Below are 20,056 nucleotides of genomic sequence, written 5' to 3'. Positions count from 1 at the left end.
ACGTGTACTTTATTCAGCACAAAGCAAAAGAATGACATTCGTGGCAGCGCCAGCGCCACTGTTGGATAAGTGGCGGATAATTTTTCAAAATTATCTACGAAACGTGTGCAAAATCGGCTGGAGTAGAAGGACTACTACAAAGTTGATCATCGAGGAAGAGGAGCGGAGTACAATTGAATATTTTCATCTTACATACTCTGAATTTGCGCATTTCCACTTTCTCAGCATTCCACTATTCCCATCCACTCTTTGCACATTTCAGTTGTTTGACCAAATATCTCAAATGACGAAGAAGTAAGTTAGTTAAAGACATTTTTAAGCAGAGGGATCCATAGCTCGACTAACGGAGTATTGCTCACATCAAATAGTTGGTTATATTCTCTATCTTAAGAAGACTAAATTCCTACTAAAAACATAGACACACTCATGTAGATAGAAAGTGTGATGAAATTGGAATCAAAATCATTTAGTCTCTCATAAAAAGTAACCAGAAATGCTCACAAATGTGCAGTTAAGGATGGGATATTGGGAGGAATTAATGACTTTCTCTCATGTAACGCTATACATATAAAATTCACGTAGATATAGATAAAATGATATTTTATGGTTTAGCAGAAAGTTTCATCGTAAATATCCTCATCAGTTGCTGTTAATTTCCCTCCTCAGCCTCATGGCATTCCTCAAAAATCCCACACACATTCACACCAGGCGCCTCCACTATTCCGTTTATTATTTGCTTGGCAGTACCATTGAGAATTTCATCACTTGCCTGGGCCTTTTCGCAAAATGTTAATTATTTTAATGGGTGTGACTGAACGTGAAGAAAGTGGTTGGACGAAAACCGTAAAATTCACTTTTAACAAGCATCTTTCCCCCGTGCCTCCAGTCATTACGGAAATTGCTCACACCCAACCCCCAAAAATCCCAGCTATATGCGGAGCTCTCCCCCACACGTAAACAATACCAGAAAGGGAAATAAGGTTTTGCACAACTTCATACGCCATAGATTTATTCTATCGTCGCTCAACACTCCTTCCAACCCCCCGGGATGGGTGGAATTTTTGCAATGTTGCAGACAATAATTGCATTTTTTGCGCCATTCGAGAGTCATAGGTCAACATAAAAGTTTCATCTCATCAATTGAATTATTCAGTGATAATGTTCGAAATGGTAGATGAGTTTTTGCACATTCATGGTGGATCTTTGTGAAAACACGAATAACATTTTTAATTGATAAATAAACCGAATGCATTAACGGTGAAATGAATCCTCTTGATAGGGCAGAATCTTGTAACCTTCCCGTCACTCGAGCGCTCTTCCATTACACGCGGCAACTGGTAGAGCTTTGGAAAATCTAATAAAAGCTCAGATGACAAGCAGGTGTTTGAGGTGTTGGTTTTGCGTTAAATTCATCTTCCAGTTGTTGAGTGAGCGTAAACTGCAGAGAGTGAGGGCGAATGAATGGAAACATGGATGATGGATAAATATTGTCAATGGTGTCGTGAATTTAATGAAATTTGTTAATTTTCTACTCATAGATTCAATTAGTGTCTTGTGCTCATCATATTTTATATTAAATTTGGCACATTCTCACTTTATGGGATACACACACACACACATACAATCTCTCTATTGTTGAAGGAATGGGTAACACGTGAACAAGAGCATTTGAGATGCTCTGGTTAAACCTCTGGAGCAAAACCACTTTCCCACTCTTGAAACATACTCAAAACACACCCAAGTTATGTGGCGGAGCATTTGCACAATTATCATCAACGGGAATAATTGCAAGTGACTGGAAAATTGAGTGTTTGCCATTCGCAGAGCTAAGCCACTTCAAACATGCGACAAATTCGAGAAATCTGCAGTTAATTAGTGTAAAAACTATGTTGAATTACAAACTATATTGCAACTTGTTAGACATCACGGTATAATTAAGAGCACTCAAGCGGAAAATCATTGGCAGTATTTTTCCGGAGTACAATTCAATTAGCGAAAATCATCCGATTCATCTGGAGAATATGGCAAAAATCAACACACAAATGCCGAGACTGCCAACGGCCAATGAACCTTTCAAGAGATGGCAGGGGAATTGCAGTCTCAGAAGGGGAGGCCAGAAAATGAGAAATGGGGATGAAATAAGGTGGATGTTGGAGTGCCATATTGATTTCGAGAGCCATGGAAGCTCCCCAAGAACAATCTTCTCAAATCAATTCCGCTCCAGAGCTCATTATGGGTAAATGTTGTTTTTACGCGCAGACAAGCACTATCATCCTCTAGAGAGATAGAGATAGGCAAAGAGAGAAAGAGAGGGAGAGAGAGAGAGAGAGAATATCCCCATCATCGCCCACAGGCGAGTCGGAAGGGCGTCTCAGTGCTCTGCAATTGCAATTACGCAAACAAACAAACTTCCGAGGGCGCACTTGATCTGCGAATGGTAGCCTCTTGCTTTTAATACGTATGAGGAGTCTCCGTTGCCGTGTTATTGTGTGTAGAAGACGATGCAAGTGCAAACTTGAGAAAGTACCACTCCCCACGTTGACTGTGCAAGCGCAACTTCCCATGAGGTTTGTTTTATACTGAAGACCCCATTGAAGAATTTTGGCTCACCCAGATTGTCTTACGTCTTATGGCGAATGTATCTTCTGGCAGAGTACCAAAAGTGGCGTCTGAGGAACTTCTGGACTAACAAAATCAAAGGAGATTGAATCAAGTGCAGGACACTCCATAAATTGAAATGGAAAAGGGTCGATCAATTTAACCCTTTCAACCATTGCATCCCCTCCCACTCTGGACTATCTCACAAAATGAATGAATACATCACTTGATAAATATTTTCCTTGGCAAACTTTTGACCATTCTTCTCGACCTCTCTGCACCCCTGGCTCATGGTCTATCTCGCAAATATGTTTCCACTATTTGAGGGAGTTAACGTTCGGGAAGAAATTCAAATAAGTAGCTCTAAGTCTCTTCTAGGTTTCTCCATTTTTCATGCTTCGCTACGCCTTTTATATCTCCTCTGGGATTGGTCTCTCGCTTGCTTCACCTCCGATTTCGGATTCCATGGCTTCCTGAGCATTCGATCTTCTGGCATTCGAACCAGTTGTTTCTTCTTGCTCATGGTTCAAAACTCCATCAATGTTTGCCATCACATTTCTCAGCACCTTTCAATCGTTTCGCTCTCTTATTGTGTGCAGCATTTCACTACCTTTCAAACACGAATGCTCTCCTTACTTAGGAGTCAAAATCTAGGCGATTTTACTAGGACACAGTCGTTGTATGTCGTAACTTCGGGATCTATATCTTACTATAGTGAAAGACTTTTATTATTGATTTTATCAAATGTTGATTTTTGTTACCGAATGACCATATATCGCTTTTTACGATGTTCTCTCGGATGACAGAGATGAGCTCGTCTGCGTCATGTGGAATGAAGAAAGGCAACAATATGACACAAGACCATCAGAATACTATTTATTGTTGATTTGAGATAATCCAATAGAGATGTGTATGACTCCTTGGTAGATTCAATAAAAACATCTATCGATGCAATCACAATTTCCGTGGCCTTCATGGCGAGCAATGCCTCATTCGCCACCGCACGAATCAAGCTCGGTGGAGAGACATTTGATTGGATTTCTTTTTTACGGTTGCCTGATTGTGATCCAATTCTCACACATCTAAGCAACATCCCCGAAAAAAGGAGGAAAAAGGAGAATTGACGCTCGAGTCTTGTCGACTCAGGATACAACAACAGCAGCGGGCTGCGAGGGTGGAGCACGTGAAGGCGGCGGCAAGACCTAATTTTCAGTTGATATCCCCTCAATTCCACTGTACTTCTACGCTCTCATCTCGAGTGGGAGCGGAAAAATCAAGAGTATCTTTCATGCACCGATGCTTTTTATCATTTCACTAAGTGGAACTTCTTGTCCTGCCATCCATCCCTTCACGCACAGGGCATGGAAGGAAATTTAGCATGAAAGGGAGGAATTTCCATTTGCCCGCCCGGGTGGGTGGAAAAATTCAAAAGAGCAAATTTCTCGTGGCAATTGACTCTAATATTCTGTCCATTTTCGAGCAAATTAAACTACCGGGAGGGCTCGAGTTTCTTCAGCCACACACAAGAATACCTTCAACCAAATTACCATCAACAGCTTTGAGTTCCCTGTTTTTTCCTCATCCATTTCCACTTCGATATATGGAGTCTGTATCCGGTAAATTGTGAAAATTCACACCAAGTTGAGCTGAAAATGAATCATCCAATGTATTAAACAGGAATTTTCCCCAAACATAACACTCATGCAGAGTGGAGATGAAGAGAACTCATTTTAAAATCTCTCCAAACCTCATTTGATGCCATTGATGTTCATAGTGGTTTCGTGAAATTTAATTAATTAAGAAAATAGAAATCCTTTAATAGGATTTCGCATCGTCTGAATTTTATTGGATATTCTCTCCATATCGAGTTGATATTTCTCGCCCATTCATCATTCTTTTAAGCCCGTTTCCCTTTCATCACTGTCACGTGTTGGCGATGATAAAGAGCGTCCAGGCCTTTGTCAGTTGAATCCCATCTCTTTTAAATCCTAATTTCCGTTTCAGACTATACATACATATATATATAAATATATATATATATACACACAGAGATGCTAAAGGGGAATTTTCTCAGCACAACATTCTGCTGTAAATACAAATTCACACGTACATCTCGTGAGCCGTCAGTAGGAAAGTATGAGCGGCCAGACACTCATTATTTCTGCGATTTCATGTAAGATATATTTGTTCAAAGAGGCGAAACTGTTTGCAAAAAAGTCTCACAGCCCTGGAGAAAGTTTTCCTGTGAGAAAACCTCGTCCTGTCTCGTATATATTCATTAATTCGCTATGTGTGGACACTGAAGTGGCTCAATAAAGCCGAGAGAGATTCAATGGGGACACAATTAATCCCCACGGATGGTGAATAATTAATAAAGATAGCCCGTGACTGTGCAAAGCGGACCACAATCACAATTGATACTGCCAAGAGAGTCAAATGGCCACAACGAAGAGTGCAAAAGTGGACAATATTCAGAACAGGGCAATAAAATAGGAGAATTTATTGCTCTTTGACATTTCTCACTCTCTCGTGGCTTTGCAGTTTTTCTCACGAGGCAAATTGCTGCTTCAGAACCATGAAAATTCGATAAAAACACAGTGGAACTGCGCAATCAGTCGATGGAAATTGAGTTTTTCAACAGAATTTCAACCTCTGAGAAATACCAAATTAACTTTCTTACAGATAACTGAGCAAATAACAGGTTTAAAAAATAGTGCAAATATTTAATAAATTTCTATGGTCAATTTCAATGTAAATTTGACAAGATTTTGGGGAGAGAGTTCTAAAATAAAAGACGTTAAAAAATGATCTTCTCAAATGCTTTATATTCAGTTTGCTTTACACACTTCTTAGCCATGATGTTTGAGATAGTACGACTGTTGAAATATCTCGGTGGAGTGATACGTGTCCCTGGAGCACAATGTCGCCTCTCTGCATTCCCCACACGTCGTCCTTAATTAGTTTCCAAATAATCCCAATGATGAATTTGAATGCTGCCGCACGGAAAATGGCGCTTACCTCTTCCACATTGCGAATATGCTTCCGTCTCGTGATCCATGCCAACACTTAAGACCGAAACTATTTTCCCAATGTCACTGACGAATGCACGTGCAATTAAATTGGGAAATTGTTCCATGTTACATGCACAGACAATCTTCTCACTCAGAATCTCAGCTCCTGCCTCGGCCCGAGAGATGGGAGAAATGTGTGTATGCACCATTGTTGTCGGTGGAGATTAAAAGCACACGCCAAAGTGTTACTATTGGGTAGATGCCTCAAGTATAATACCAATGCCTTCATGCGGATTTGTATAACTTGCACAGTCTTACATTGTTTCAGCAGAAGCACCCGCATATAATTTTCGAGGCTCGCACTAAGGCAAACAAAGGCTGTGCCAATTCCGGCAATCTGGAGTGGCGAATGCCACGTCCCAGGAAACCATCCCATGGCTCAGGTCTGGTAGAGGCGCCGGATCCCAACGGGGCGGGCCGCTATCGCAGAGACGTCCGGGAGGCCACAAAGTACATTGAGACGGCACTCATTATCGACAAGGCGATGTTCGAGAAGAGAAATGGCAGTACAAGAGCCGAGGTGGTTCACGATGCCATTCAAGTTGCCAACATTGCAGATTTGGTAAGTGTTTCCCACCGCCTCCAGAATAATGTCTTCACTAATTGAAACCTTGGGCTTCTTGCAGTACTTTCGCACACTCAACACCAGAGTCTCAGTGGTGTACATAGAAACATGGCAGCAGTCGAATAAGGCGCAAATCGATGGGGGAAAGGACATAAGTAGGGCAATTTCCAATTTTAACGATTATACGTCTAGGAATTTATTTAAAATTGACAAAGATACAACGCAACTTTTAACGTAAGTATTGCCAGTAAAACCCCGGGACTCATGCCAGAAAGATATCAAAATTTCCATTAGAATCATTATAAATGCATTCAATTACTACGTCTCTGAGAGATGTGGCTCTCTGAAAATTTTCCAAAGCCCCACAAAGAATGTATACGCCATCCTTTTGGGGGTAACATTTAAATTTGTCTCCGTTTGCTCAGTAGAAATCCTTTTTACTCTGCATTGCATTATTGTAATTAAATTGATCTGTTTTACTCAGTTGAGTAGAAAGTTGGGACAAAAAGCGGAAAGAAATCTCTTTGTCCAAATCGAATTACATTCATTACGTATCTCGCCATCTTTTTTCCACTTGTGCAATGATGTTCTTCCATTTGTACTTTTAATTGAAAACTATGCATTAAAAATCTGCGTTTGAATTCCCATTAATTGAAGAGCATCTTTCACTCTGAATAAGTTCATCTCACGCTGAATTTATTTACACTGGACGAATAAAAGTGAGATAGCGAAGATTTTGAAAAGTTCAACAGAGAGACGAAGAGATAAATCACAATTTGAATTAATTCGGAACAGAATTCAATGCATTTCTCCAGTTGAATTTATTTTCATTTAATTTCTTGGGGGATGTTTTTCTTTTATCTAGTCCCAATCCAAAGTACACAGCTGATGCTGGCTATAAAATATATGGAAATTGAGTGGTGGAAATATTTTTCAGAGATTTTCCAAGTTATACACCCAGTAAAAGTTGACATGAAAAGTTGCTCGTCTATCTGGTACTAAAACATGCCAATAACAATAAATTGCTAGGAAAAATATTTTTCAGTCCGTAAATGGATTGTTTGGCAAATAGAGGGACTGACGGTGGCAAATTGAGTCCCGATGGGAGGGCAGTCTTCTGGGAATCTAATGCTCTGTGTTGCCTTCGCAGGGGTGAAACGTTTGCGGGCGGCGAGGCGGGCATGTCGGTTCCGGAGACTGTGTGCACCCCAAAGGCTGTGGGAATCAGTGTGGACATCAACGTGTACGAGCCTCATCTGCTGGCGGGCACAATGGCCCATATGATCGGCCACAACATCGGCATGGGACATGATGATGGACGTAAGTGGACGGCTCAATCCTATATATCCTCAGAGCCTCGAGGATGCTCCCAATTTGGCCCCGTAAAGCAGCTTTGGAGGGACCCAAAATGTGACTTCCGTGGCCTCTGCCGAATGCCTTCTTCACATCCACAGCCCAGTGTTATCATTCCATGATTTATTTCCATCCCACCAGAGATGGCATGAAAGCTAGATGGGGGTATAATGCTACAAAAGGGTGGCGCTACATAAGTAAATGGCACATAAAATATTCGTCTTTGGACCATTTGCCGGAATTCTGTGCCGGAAGAGGCTGTTACCCCGCCACTTTATCCCACTCATACCCCTTTCGGGGCGCCCCATCCCGGCCTCCGGGAGAGAATATTATTTATCGCCCATCTTCGTCGATGTATAGTGTCGCCTCTGAATGCGACGATAATTTCCAAAAGGGTTCCCTCGCCAACCCCCTCATCATTTCACACAATAACGATATATTCCAAAGTGTCCATTATGCAAAATTGCCGATTCCCACTCCACCCCCGGACACTCAAAGTGCGACACATTCTCTGAATTTAATTTGGAAATGTTAATTGAGGTTCTTATAATTCTGCCGACTGGAACTTACATCGTCTCTGCATTACCCACTTTGCTATCTGCAGCTTGGCTATTCAATGGATCTGACATAGTTGAAATAGCGATACTGGGTGATGGAAGCGACGACGATACATTGTCTCTCATACCCAAAGAATTCGCTCATTCTCACAAATAACTTTTGCCACCAACCCTCGAATTTTTCTTCAGAAAGACCTTTCTGCAAGTGCTAAACTTCCAGTAATTTGGATTCAAACACAAATTTCTGGAATGTCAGAATCTCAAATAAATCTCCCAAGGCCATTTCAAGCATTATAATTGAAGCCTCAGCTTTAATACAGAATTTATCAATCTGTAAAATAACCAGTGATAAATATGAAATAATAAAAATATAGCCCTTCATAAATATTACCTGCAATGTAGAAAAACAAGAGGCGAGAGCGATATTTTACAATCCTCACCGTGGAATTCTGTGGCTTTCCCGCCCAAACCCCACATTCGCATCTCTGGGTGAAAGTTTAATGGTTGGTCCGGGTGTTTTTCACATTCAGCTATTTTATCTGGCATGTGTGCACTTCTTTTTGGGCGTCTTCCAGGCGAAGAGTGTTACTGCCGCGACTGGCACGGCTGTATAATGGCGCAGTCAATTGTGGGCTCAGACAATGTCCAACCGTACAAATTCAGCGAGTGCAGCCGCTCAGACTACATCGATGCACTGCGGATTGGTCATGGCCTGTGTTTGCTCAACAAACCCAATGAGGTGAGACACTTTATCACCATCCTTCCGGTGGGAAAAATAACACAAGTCTCGCCCACAGCTCGAGGTGAGGCGCAACTGTGGCAATAGGATTGTCGAGGAAGGCGAAGAGTGCGACTGTGGATCGTTTGAGGAATGCGACGAGAAGGACCCCTGCTGTGATCCCATCACGTGCAAGCTCAAGAAGGAAGCTGAGTGTGCAAGCGGTCCATGTTGCGACCATTGCCAGGTAAGGATTCCTCTCCGACATTCGCCCACATCCAGTAACACCCAGTCAAATTGCAGCTAAGGAAACAGGGACAAATCTGTCGCGACTCTACGAACGAGTGCGATCTGCCGGAATTCTGTACTGGGGACAGTGGCTTGTGTCCTCAGGATGTGTTCATAAAAAACGGCAATCCATGTGGCGGATCTGAGCATCTCGCAACTCCACACACGGGTAAGCCAACCTTTCAGCCGTGTGCAATGGCAAAACTGACAAACCTGTGATTTTAGGGTACTGCTTCAACGGCCAGTGTCCCACGATGGCATTCCAATGTGAGAAGATTTGGGGATACGGCGGCACAGCGGCGGATCGCCAGTGCTATGAGCAATTCAACAGAAAGGGTACAATGAACGGCCACTGTGGCATCGATGCCAATGGGGAGTTTAAGAAGTGTGAGCCGGAAAACATTCTCTGCGGCTCTCTGCAATGCAAAGAGGGTGAGAGACAGCCTATCATCTTCGGTACTGACGATCTCTACTCCACAACAATCATTTCCATCAAGGGTGTCGAATATGAGTGCAAGTAAGTTTAGAATTTGAATAGTTTTACTTGATTAGTGTTCAATACTAAAGCAATTCCTTTAGCACTAAGTGGAATGATTATAAAGTTAAAATATCCTGCAAAAGTATAGCCAATTTAATCTCTCTCAATCCATTTAATGTACAAAAGAACATGTGATAGTGACTATAAATACCACACTCAAAGCGAGTGGGAGAACAAGAGCGACCATAACTTTCCTTCTGCACGACTTGTGTCACTATTTGACCAATTAACACGATATATCTCAATGGCATATCCTCACGCTCAGTAGACAATTTCTCCAGAGGAATTCTTTTGTGATGTGGGCGAAATACTTTTATCTAACACTTTTGTTCTCCCTTTGTCACCCGCAGGGGAACCAGTGGTACGCTTATGTCTTCCGATTTACCACCGCATGGACTTGTGAGGGACGGAACACCCTGTGGAGACAATTTGATCTGCGTGAATCAAACATGTGTCAGTATCTTCCCTCATATTGATCAAACCAAGTGTCCCTCGAATCAGAACAATCACGAATGTTCCGGACATGGGGTAAGTGGACACACTGTTGCCCATCAATTCTCGAATGGGTGTGAAAATAGCAGTTTGGTGGCAAATTGAATCACTCTTCTCCCCTGTATATTTTGGGAGTCATTTGAAAAGTAGCGATTGCGGAATGATTTCTGGGTGGGAAATTGACAATTTTTCTGACCGGGCAAAGTGGGTTTGGAACAAGACGAGCACACGCGACGGGGAGAAACACACACAATGGATTTTCACTTGAAACACATCTCTCAAGTGAAACTCATGAGAATTCTGAAAAAAAGCGCCTTCTCTTGCCTCTCCACGACTTGGAGGATTGCTTTTGGGGATACTTGAGAAGACGGGCCTTGAGTGAGAATATATAGGGCGTGATTTTGCGATTTTTTCTACCTCCCGAGCTCTAATTTAATTCTACATTTTCTCTCTCTCTCTCTCTACATCTCTTTTCAAGGTTTGTACAAATACCAATAAGTGCTTTTGTGATTTCGGTTGGGGTGGGCCCGACTGTTCAATATCGATTCCATTGACGACTTTAGCGCCCACCCCAGTGCCGCCACCCTCCAACAGTACACTCAAAATGGAGCGGAAAATTGTGACTTACGGTAAGACGGCAATAAGAATTACTATATTTGTGATAAAGTGGTAAAGTTTCATCCTGAAACTTGATAATTTAGCACACTTCTCATACAAGTTCAAATGACATAAACACAAGTTGAAATGACAATGGTAATCTGTGGAAATTTAAATCGATCAATGATTAATTTATCTCCTGAGTTTAATTCAGTTTTGCCTCTTTTCACATTTCGATTTTATTATATACTTTGCCAAAAGGTTTCCTTCTTCCCACTCCACAGTGTGACTTTCTGCATACTTTCCACCTCTTAATCTTCTGTACTCTCCCAATCCCATTGTTTCTTTTCAATTGCAACCTCTTTCGTTTTACTATACATGTTATGTCCAGTACTATATTGATATACTTTCTAACTAATTGCTATTTACTCGTAGATTGTAAGAACATTAACTGTGTGCTGGCCCTGTTGAAAAGCCCGCCACAGTGATGGAAAGAGATTGTTTTCAAATTTTTTTTGGCTCACAAATTTCCAGACGAGGGACAAGAAGATAAAATCAGCACACTTTCAATGGTCATCATATTAGTGGTTATCGTCAAATGCGTCTTCACTAGTTTTGCATTAATGGCAGTTTGCTACAGGTAGAGTACAACACACATCCATCATAAAATCAGGCACAAGTACTTTGTATTCGTTGAAATTCATTGAAAGCCAATCGTAACAGCCAGACAATCGATAAACTGCATGAATCGCGCTCGAATTCCACGTCAAAAAAAACCGTCCAAAATTGATGACATTTCGACGAATTTACACAATACAAAAATACACATAAAATTTCACTGTTTGTAATTGAATACAGTGACCAGAAGAGGAATTGAATCAGCTGCAGGCAGTGTAATTTTTCAGGAGAATCTCCATCCGGACTGGCTAATTCCTCCTGTTGCCACTGTGTATCAAAGCAATGATTTAGAACTGATGATGCTTTTGGGGTGCAAGACTCACCATAATGGTTGAGAACGGAGAATAAATGCAACGATTTTGCTTTAATTAAATCCAACACGCACAGACAATTGGTAGTAATGATATATACACTTGTAACGCCGCTGTAATCGCGTGAATTGCAACAAAAACATACATATAAATATTAGATTACTTCTCTGGCTCGAGTGTCCCATTTTCGCAATGGGATTGCAAATCGAATTTTAATGAAATTTCGTTGGTAGTCAATTGTGCGCTGATAATCAAATCAATTTTGTACTATAAAATTAAATTTTATATTATTATCTCGCATTTGAATATACCTTAAATGTGATGTGGTGCTGCTATGTTGTATTCGACTGTAATCTACCTTCTATTGTCTATTTGTCGTACTTTATCCACTTTTTAAGTTGATGTGACCACCTTTCTTTTGTGTATCCTTTCTTGCCGATTTTCCAGCAGGCCAAATCGCACCATAAATGCCAACAAATGGTGTGTGTTTGCCTCATTTATATTATCTGTTATTTCTCCTCCCTTTTTCACATTACACGTCATGTGTGTACTTTGTATATTGCATTTTATTGACGTCAATCTATTATTATATGAATATTATTATTGTGTTGTGGAGAAAGCAAAGCGAAAATACAAAATACGTATATAAAAAATACCATCGGCGAGATGCAAATCTACATATTTCAAATTGTGTCTCCCATAAAATATCTGTTGTAATAAAATTCAGTTGTTATATGGTTTGTACAAACAACAGACCATGAGGGGCAATTTGAATGTCGAAAAATGGTATAAAATGAATTTTCCCGTGTCATGTTTTTGTTCTTGCTCTATCGTACCGGGCACAATGTAAATTAATAACGAGAATGAGTAGGAAAATAGCCAAAAAACGCGCTTATTCCTTCCAGTTGAAAACTTTTTGACCTCCAATGGTTCAAAAATATCGATTATTCCCATGTTTACGCCATCCAACCACTTTTTTTTCACGCCGATATCAAACATCACAACAATTGTGATTAGCTTGCGCACCCCCGCGGCCAATTAATTGCACGGAAATTGGAATTTGCATTGTGCTAGTCATGTCGAATATGGGTATTAAAATCTATGATGTCATGTAAATTGGTTTTTGACTCTTATATAGAAGCATAGACAGTGTCTCTTAATGTTTTCCCACATTAATTGATAATTGCAAAAATGTGCAATGAATTCATCAAATGAATTGACATGGAACTTTCATGCATTATAACATCACTGAAATGAACATTTCGATCAATCATGTTTGATTCGAATCTGCGCATATTCTGGAGATTGCAGTGGTTGAAAAAAATTCCATTTATTCAATGCCACATTGATGAATTCTGACCAATTTGTACAAAGTCAAAATCAGTAAAATATATCATATACATTTCATGCGGGTGTAATTAAAAATTGTTCAACGATATATAAATAAATTTTTATCAATACCCATAAACAATAACAGCGTGAATATGTAACGTCGACATTATTTACGTGATACTTTTATGTAAAAGGTCATCCCTTCAGATACACGTTGACGCTTATTGGAAAAGTGAACCACCATTTGCAGGATAATTAATAATGTTGTTTGCCATCGATAATGAAATTAATTTTATTGTATTAATATTCCATTTGATAATATATTTGAGGTATTTTAGCTTCAGCTAAAATTTAGATTATTGATTTTTTTCTATTTTCCACTCTATATTATGTTAATTCAATTTAATTTCAATGTGTATGTAATTGCGTTGGAAATAAGTGAAATATAACACTAAGGAGAGAGAGCTTGTAAAATTTTACAAATAAACCTCATTAAAAGCTCACGCTTATTACTTGTTACCATGTCAATTGCACTGCAATCTCAATCACAGATAAACGATGACGTATTCCAGATTATCAATCAAAATTGCCGCCCTGAGGGATTTTTTTTTATTCAAAAATTAATTTAATCTGGAAATGCAAGGTACTTGGGCAATAAACGATTTTTCAATTATAAAATTTCCTACATCAAGAGTCATCACATTTTTTGGCGTAAAATATTTTTTTGCATTTTATTCAACATTAAGTATATAACTGAAAAAATACACTCCCGGAAAAACGAGGAAAAGCTCATATAACGTCCCGGAAAAAAAACCTTCGCATTGGGTTTTTAATTGTTCAATTCATTTAGTAAAATTGACCGAAACTCCAATGATATTTTCAATTAATTAAGGGATATTTAGTTACCGGAATATCTGCATAAATTGAATTTAGACCACCAACACAGTAATATAGCTTGACGTTCGCGTGAAAAAGCTGTGCGGAAAGTTCAACAATTTCATTATCCGTCTCTTGTTGCCCCAGAGCTCAAATAATATCATCAATGTGCGGGGAAGTTGATGAATCATCCCCATGCAATTCATTCATTTCACCCCCCAAAATGCTGCAATTTTTCATTCACGCTCATTCATTCTCATCTCCAGACATTTTCCCTTCATCATGGTACGCAGTACAAGAAGAACATTTCCCGAATGGGGCTCCTTGTGTGGCTCTCAAAACACCCCACAATGGAATTAAACATTTTATTTCCCACACTTCTCCCGGAGGTCGGTTAATCCGTCATCTTGAGGGATTTGCCACTCAACGTTTCAGCTTCTTATTGAGAAGATTTTCACTCCTTTGCCAGCAGCAACTTTGGGTGTTGCGGAAAATGGTGGAATGCCCAAGAATGCTGTCTGTAGTTGAAATTATACTGCAATTATTATTTTCTTAATTACACACCCCGACACAAAAATGCCAACTTTTCCCAGTCGCACCCTCATAATGATAATTGCATGATACTGTGGCGATGAGAAAAAGAAAGACATTCAACAGAAACTCTGCCCGCCAAACTTTCTATCATTATTCATCCACCTCGCACTGTACAGAATGGCAAGGGGGCAGAACTAAACAATGTCATCGTCAATAACTTCACCACGGTAGAGAGTGTTTGAGCGCCAAGTCACGTTGTCTCTTGCCTAGAGGCAGGTAATTAAGTTCTTCTTTTGTGCGCCTTTCATTCCCAATTGCCCGCCATTGCGAGTCAATAAAACTTTTACCCCGGCTGATGAGGAAGGTTGATATTGTCCACGCATGGCGAGAGTGTGACTTTCTGCCTCACCATGTTCACCACCAATTAGGCCAATATTGTATTCTCTGTCTCTCGGCGACTTCAAATGATCACACATTGAATTGCATGATTGCGTAATTTGACATTTGGCGACACTGTCTATCGAAATTAAGAGGCAAAAAAAAACTCATTCAATTTTCACTGCAATGGTAATGAGAAAGAGAGACAACTGTTATTGGTAAACTACACGTATTGTGGTTGAAGTAATAATATGCTGCTATAGTTTCAGGGTAGAAGCGCGATATAATAACGTTTCAGAAAGCACGGGTTTATTCCACATTTAAATTCTCATTTCAATTACATACCTTTATTTCACAACCCTCTGATATTCATTTGAGATCATTGCAGACCGAAAATTGCATTGATGAAGCAATTGCGTGGTGTACGATTACCATTGTCATGAAACAGGGAGACATTATTGTAGATGATATCACAATAATAACAATTTATTTTTCTCACCCAAATGCAATGTATGACTAAAGGAACTTTTCTCTTTTTCTTCTCATTTTTGGTGTAATTTTGACACGACTCATGGGTCAACTGATTGCCCTTCAACCCTCATACCAATCAATATCTCTTGATAAAACATGGTAAACGGATATGCTATAATGTTGACTTTTTTTTTAATTACACATTTCTTTGACTAACTCAACTATCCTGCTTTTCGAAATAATCATTAAATATGGCTTTTCAACGATATCCAGAGAACTACCATGGTTCCAATACTGTGTTTTTAGTCGGTATACTTATGTCAATAGTTGGGTTCGTTTTTGTTACATTCACCCTCATGGCATTGTGCTACAGGTCAGTTGTAGTACACGAAAACTTCTCCTTGTGTCTGAGGTTAGTTGAAGTCAATTGACAATTTAGTACCAGACATTTTTAATTGTTTTTTCCTACCTATATATTTAAGAGAATATTTATATTTTGACCATTCAATATTTTCACATTATTCTATCACCAATTTTACTCTCTTTCTCCCTTTATTTCATTCTAGTTGATTGCTTTCATTTCTGATTATATATTATCCTATTAAAGACACATGCTATATCTCGAGAAAATCTGTCTTTTCTCTTATCAACCATATCCCGAGATGAGATAATCCCACTCTCGTATGAACAGCCCTTCCGTTTGTAGAGACGATAGATAAGTGTTATCAGTGGTAGATACGTTGTTGTCCTAACACCCAAAAGTTTTCGTGTGAAACCCCGTAATATTTGTGTGGAGAGAATGCTTATTTTGCATGATCTTTTGTAGTGTCTGTGCGAGCTTCTGTTGATTTTGGCATCTTTCAGCGTGTCAGATTCAATTAAAGGCCATTCGTTTGAATTGCCAGCTGAGGACAGAGGAACAGCAGGAACAAGTGCAAGCCACAAGTCTCGAGGGTGCCATTGAGTTATCACAACAGATGATTCAATGTTGTGCTGATGATGATGACAATGTCCAATTTCCATCGTCATATCTGTGAGAAATTGATTTCCCGGCGCGCCATTTATGCACTGTGGAGAGTCCTAAATCCCTAGAGTCGTGCTCTCTTCACATCAGCTGAAATTGGAACGAATTCAGGGTTGTTGTTGTTGTTGTTGAAGGAAATTATCTTTACTGTCAGTTCTCGGAATGCAAAGACAAGTGAATGTCTCTGACTTTAACCCAATTTCGGCCACTGTTTTGTGCAGAAGAAAGCCAAGGTGAGTGGGTGTATAAATTGGACGAGTAATGAATTGAAGCAGCGCACATCACAACATGACAATTGTAACAATTATGAATGATCTCGTTGACGATGGCCAGTTGCTGGACCAGAGATTTGGCATATGAAAACACATTACTGGCGCATTACAAATGATACAGAGCGAGATAATCTTGATTTTGTTGGCTTTCGTGGTTGCACTCCTGTTGTCCCTCTGTCACTATCAAAAGCACCACAAACATTGTGTTGAATTGTTCATGGTGTGCTTTCTCACACAAACGCCATTCCCACATTGCCAGAACATGTGCATTAATCTTGAACATTAATTGCAATGCTGGCGAAAGAACTTTTCACACACACTGATTGCAAAAGAACGATGCGCTAAAGCATGTCTGACTCGGCAATTTACAGTGGCCAAACTGCAAAACTTTCACCATGGAGGTTGTAAAAAATGAGCACTTTGCAGAAACAATTAACATGTTTGCGAGGAAGGAGGAGAAGATGAGCAGCAGCTGCACAAGAGACACTCGAATATTGATGGACAATTTACTAGTGTGTCTCTGCGCGCAGGAGTCACGATTGCGATTGTAAAAAAGAAGTTCACTAAATATTTCATCCATGACGAAGAACTGACCGATGTTCGTGCAATAAAAGAGTCATGATATTTGAGCAATCAAGAGTAGACGATGTGCTCTAAAATGCTGAATTTTTCACGACTTCTTTATTGAGATTGAGACATTAAATTGTAATGAGAGAGTGTCTTTACCTCCCCAAACCCGGGCTTATGAGGTCAAAATTCTCCTCCTTCCACCCCCTCAATTCCCAACCCTATCTTTCTGTAGTGTCTGGGGCAAAAATGTCGCTATGATAACCTCTTACTATAATATGGCTGGACTTTCAAAATTACACTTCTCGAGAGTGTGACACTAAAACATCTTCCGCATTCTTTCTTCCATCGTCTTGCTCCTTTAATTCATCCCCAGAAGGAAGACCACGCGACTCAAGTATGACCCCCCTTATGTTAAAAAGCCTATTGCTAAGACTTACGGAGGCGCCGCCACTGCCAATCATCATTCGGTAGAGGAAGTTTCGCTGGATGGATCAAATAAGCTAATAACATATGGGAATCAGGCAACATTTAGGTGAGTGATATTCTTGTATTTTACTACTCTCTCAAGTTCCTTTATCACTTTTGCGTTATAAATCTGCCATTAAACTCCCACATACACCCAAAGTATTACATTTTATTGAACGTTCACACACAATTTAACATGCAAATTAAGTAAAATATTATTTGCAATATAAACTATACAGTCTCGTGTGTTTTTTGGCGATGAAAAACGCACAAGAGTTAATGAGATACAGCATCGAGGGTGTAACTTTGAGCGAAACCCCCATATAAATGACGGCAGAATTGCCTTAAATGTAGTAAAATTCATTCAAGGTAAGATAATTTGCATATCCACAGAAATCTTCACGAGCAATTCATCATTTCTCCACGCATTGTGGAAATTATCTCTATAATTTCACATGTTTGGCTTTTTTTTCTTTCTCATGAATAAATTTCGTATGCCATTTTGTATAGCAAATGAATAATTGAAAAATGTTTTAAAGCTGTTGATAAACAAATTTTTAATCTCATCGAAAAGTCATTTATATTCTATTTGCTCTCATTTGCAGCGAGGAAATTATATCTCGTCATTATGTATCCCAATTGCAATTAATAATGATTCTGGCAAAGTAAATGTAACAACAATAATAATAATATGTTGTGAGCACTGAACATACATATATAGTATAGCGATATATATTATGTACGTACATTTGTAAATGCGAACATTTTACATCAATAATGAGATTTGATTGAATTTCTGCCTAGTCGGATTTGTTTGAACACAGGATACAATTTTGAATCTTTGGCGTTATTATTATGCCTTAGGGTGGTAATTGAAAATCATTAACACGTGAAGTATTCGGCAAAGTAAAATTAATTTTCCCACACACAATTCCCAATAGTTACATATGTAATAAAAACAGAAATACAGCGTTGAATATGGTTGTTTATTGAGTATACACAAAGTTGAGTCTGGTTATTGTGCATTTCATGGTCTTCATGTTATTCTTTGCTGTTAAATTGTTTGCAGGGAGCACAAGATGCAACTGAGAAGAGCTGCAGGGTCAGTTGGAGAGGAGGATGCTGCACATGCGGGTGAGTTTGAATTGATGAGTAATAAAAATTGGTTTTCCGGGATATCATGAATTGGCATCACAAATAAAGCGAAAAAATGTACATGAACTCAATTTGTGTTCAGACAGTGCTAAAATGGGGAATCATGGATGCCATTGACATAGAACACCTGAGAGAGTAATGAGGAAATAGTAATTTCGACCCCCCGTTAATTGGATTTCCACTTGAAAGTGGTCCCTGGATTGCAGTAAAATTATCTCATTGGAGCGTCACCACGGCTAAAGCCTCGCCACGATGGGGCTTTGATCTCCAAAGTGCTCTCACAATATTTTTCGCATTAGCCAAGTTGTACATATGTGCTAATAGGGCGGAGCTTGGCCGTGTGGTAACAATTTAATGTCACACGAACACACCAAATATTCATTCCCGCCCGGAATAAGGGCAAAATTTTCCTAGTGGGTATAAAATTATGGCAATTATCCCTAGTTTCATTGCCTTTTGACCCTCAGCTGGGGTGGAAATTAAATTGAAAATGTAACGCTTTGCTCTCTGCACAGAGAAAAGTGGCATCCTCAAGAAGCATCCGTACGGCTTCATCATTGCGGATGGAGGCGCCGGGGCGAAGGACAAGTGGGTGGAGGACGGTCAATCGGACAACATGGAGCTGATGGCGACGCAGTCGGAGGGCGTCGTGGGGCCCCAAGTGGTCGGGGTGCCGCAGGGCGGCGTGGCGGCGTCCGAAGTGGAGCGCACTCTCAAGAGCTTGAACGGCTATCACGAGGACATCCTGGAGGCACTGCGGAATGCCGCCTCGCATCGAGGCACCGGTGCCGGAAACACGCCCTCGGGCAGCGGAAGCATCAGCGAGGAGCTGCTGAGGAAGACGCTCCAAGAGTGCAACACGGCCACGCTGGGCTATTCAGAGTACAAGCGCGGCAGCGGTTCTAAAGCTTCCTCCAAGGAGAACATCTGTGACGGCATTCAGCCCCATCCGGTGATGGTGGAGCCCAGCCAGTCCGGCACAATGCTACATCACCACAGGGGCCCGCTGGGCCCCGAGATGGAGGACGACGGCGGCCCGTCAGTGGGCCCACTGCGGATTCGCAATCTCGAGGATTTGATTAGGCAACTGGAGCATCACTCGTCGCGCCACATGAGTCCCAGTGGCTCGGAGGACATTCGGATGTCGGAAACAGAAGCGGATCGTCACTATCGTCTGGACAGCTCGGCGGCCTGTAGTGAATCATCTCAAGGG

The 20,056-nt window shown here is 40.4% G+C and overlaps 1 protein-coding gene across 9 annotated transcripts in view; it reads left to right on the top strand.

Annotated features, from left to right (window-relative positions):
* LOC132259713 (disintegrin and metalloproteinase domain-containing protein unc-71) overlaps positions 1 to 20,056 on the top strand; it is a 168,618-nt gene that overhangs the window by 143,710 nt on the left and 4,852 nt on the right. For 4 of the 9 annotated variants that reach the window (XM_059757451.1, XM_059757446.1, XM_059757452.1 and 1 more), the window contains 13 exons: positions 5,938 to 6,231; positions 6,296 to 6,468; positions 7,385 to 7,554; positions 8,720 to 8,883; positions 8,942 to 9,109; positions 9,166 to 9,319; positions 9,376 to 9,667; positions 10,039 to 10,216; positions 10,659 to 10,809; positions 15,631 to 15,769; positions 17,600 to 17,755; positions 18,758 to 18,822; positions 19,359 to 20,055. In XM_059757451.1, coding sequence (XP_059613434.1) covers positions 5,938 to 6,231; positions 6,296 to 6,468; positions 7,385 to 7,554; positions 8,720 to 8,883; positions 8,942 to 9,109; positions 9,166 to 9,319; positions 9,376 to 9,667; positions 10,039 to 10,216; positions 10,659 to 10,809; positions 15,631 to 15,769; positions 17,600 to 17,755; positions 18,758 to 18,822; positions 19,359 to 20,055 — 2,801 coding nt within the window. Of the gene's footprint in view, positions 1 to 5,937; positions 6,232 to 6,295; positions 6,469 to 7,384; positions 7,555 to 8,719; positions 8,884 to 8,941; positions 9,110 to 9,165; positions 9,320 to 9,375; positions 9,668 to 10,038; positions 10,217 to 10,658; positions 10,810 to 11,311; positions 11,418 to 15,630; positions 15,770 to 17,599; positions 17,756 to 18,757; positions 18,823 to 19,358; position 20,056 lie in introns of all 9 variants that reach the window. The other 5 variants (XM_059757447.1, XM_059757454.1, XM_059757455.1 and 2 more) reach the window with 3 other exon arrangements.

Source organism: Phlebotomus argentipes, unplaced genomic scaffold (genome assembly GCF_947086385.1).
Source record: "Phlebotomus argentipes unplaced genomic scaffold, Phlebotomus argentipes genome assembly scaffold_18, whole genome shotgun sequence".
NCBI classification, from domain to species: domain Eukaryota; kingdom Metazoa; phylum Arthropoda; class Insecta; order Diptera; family Psychodidae; genus Phlebotomus; species Phlebotomus argentipes.
This window is presented reverse-complemented; position numbering and strand designations above follow the sequence as displayed.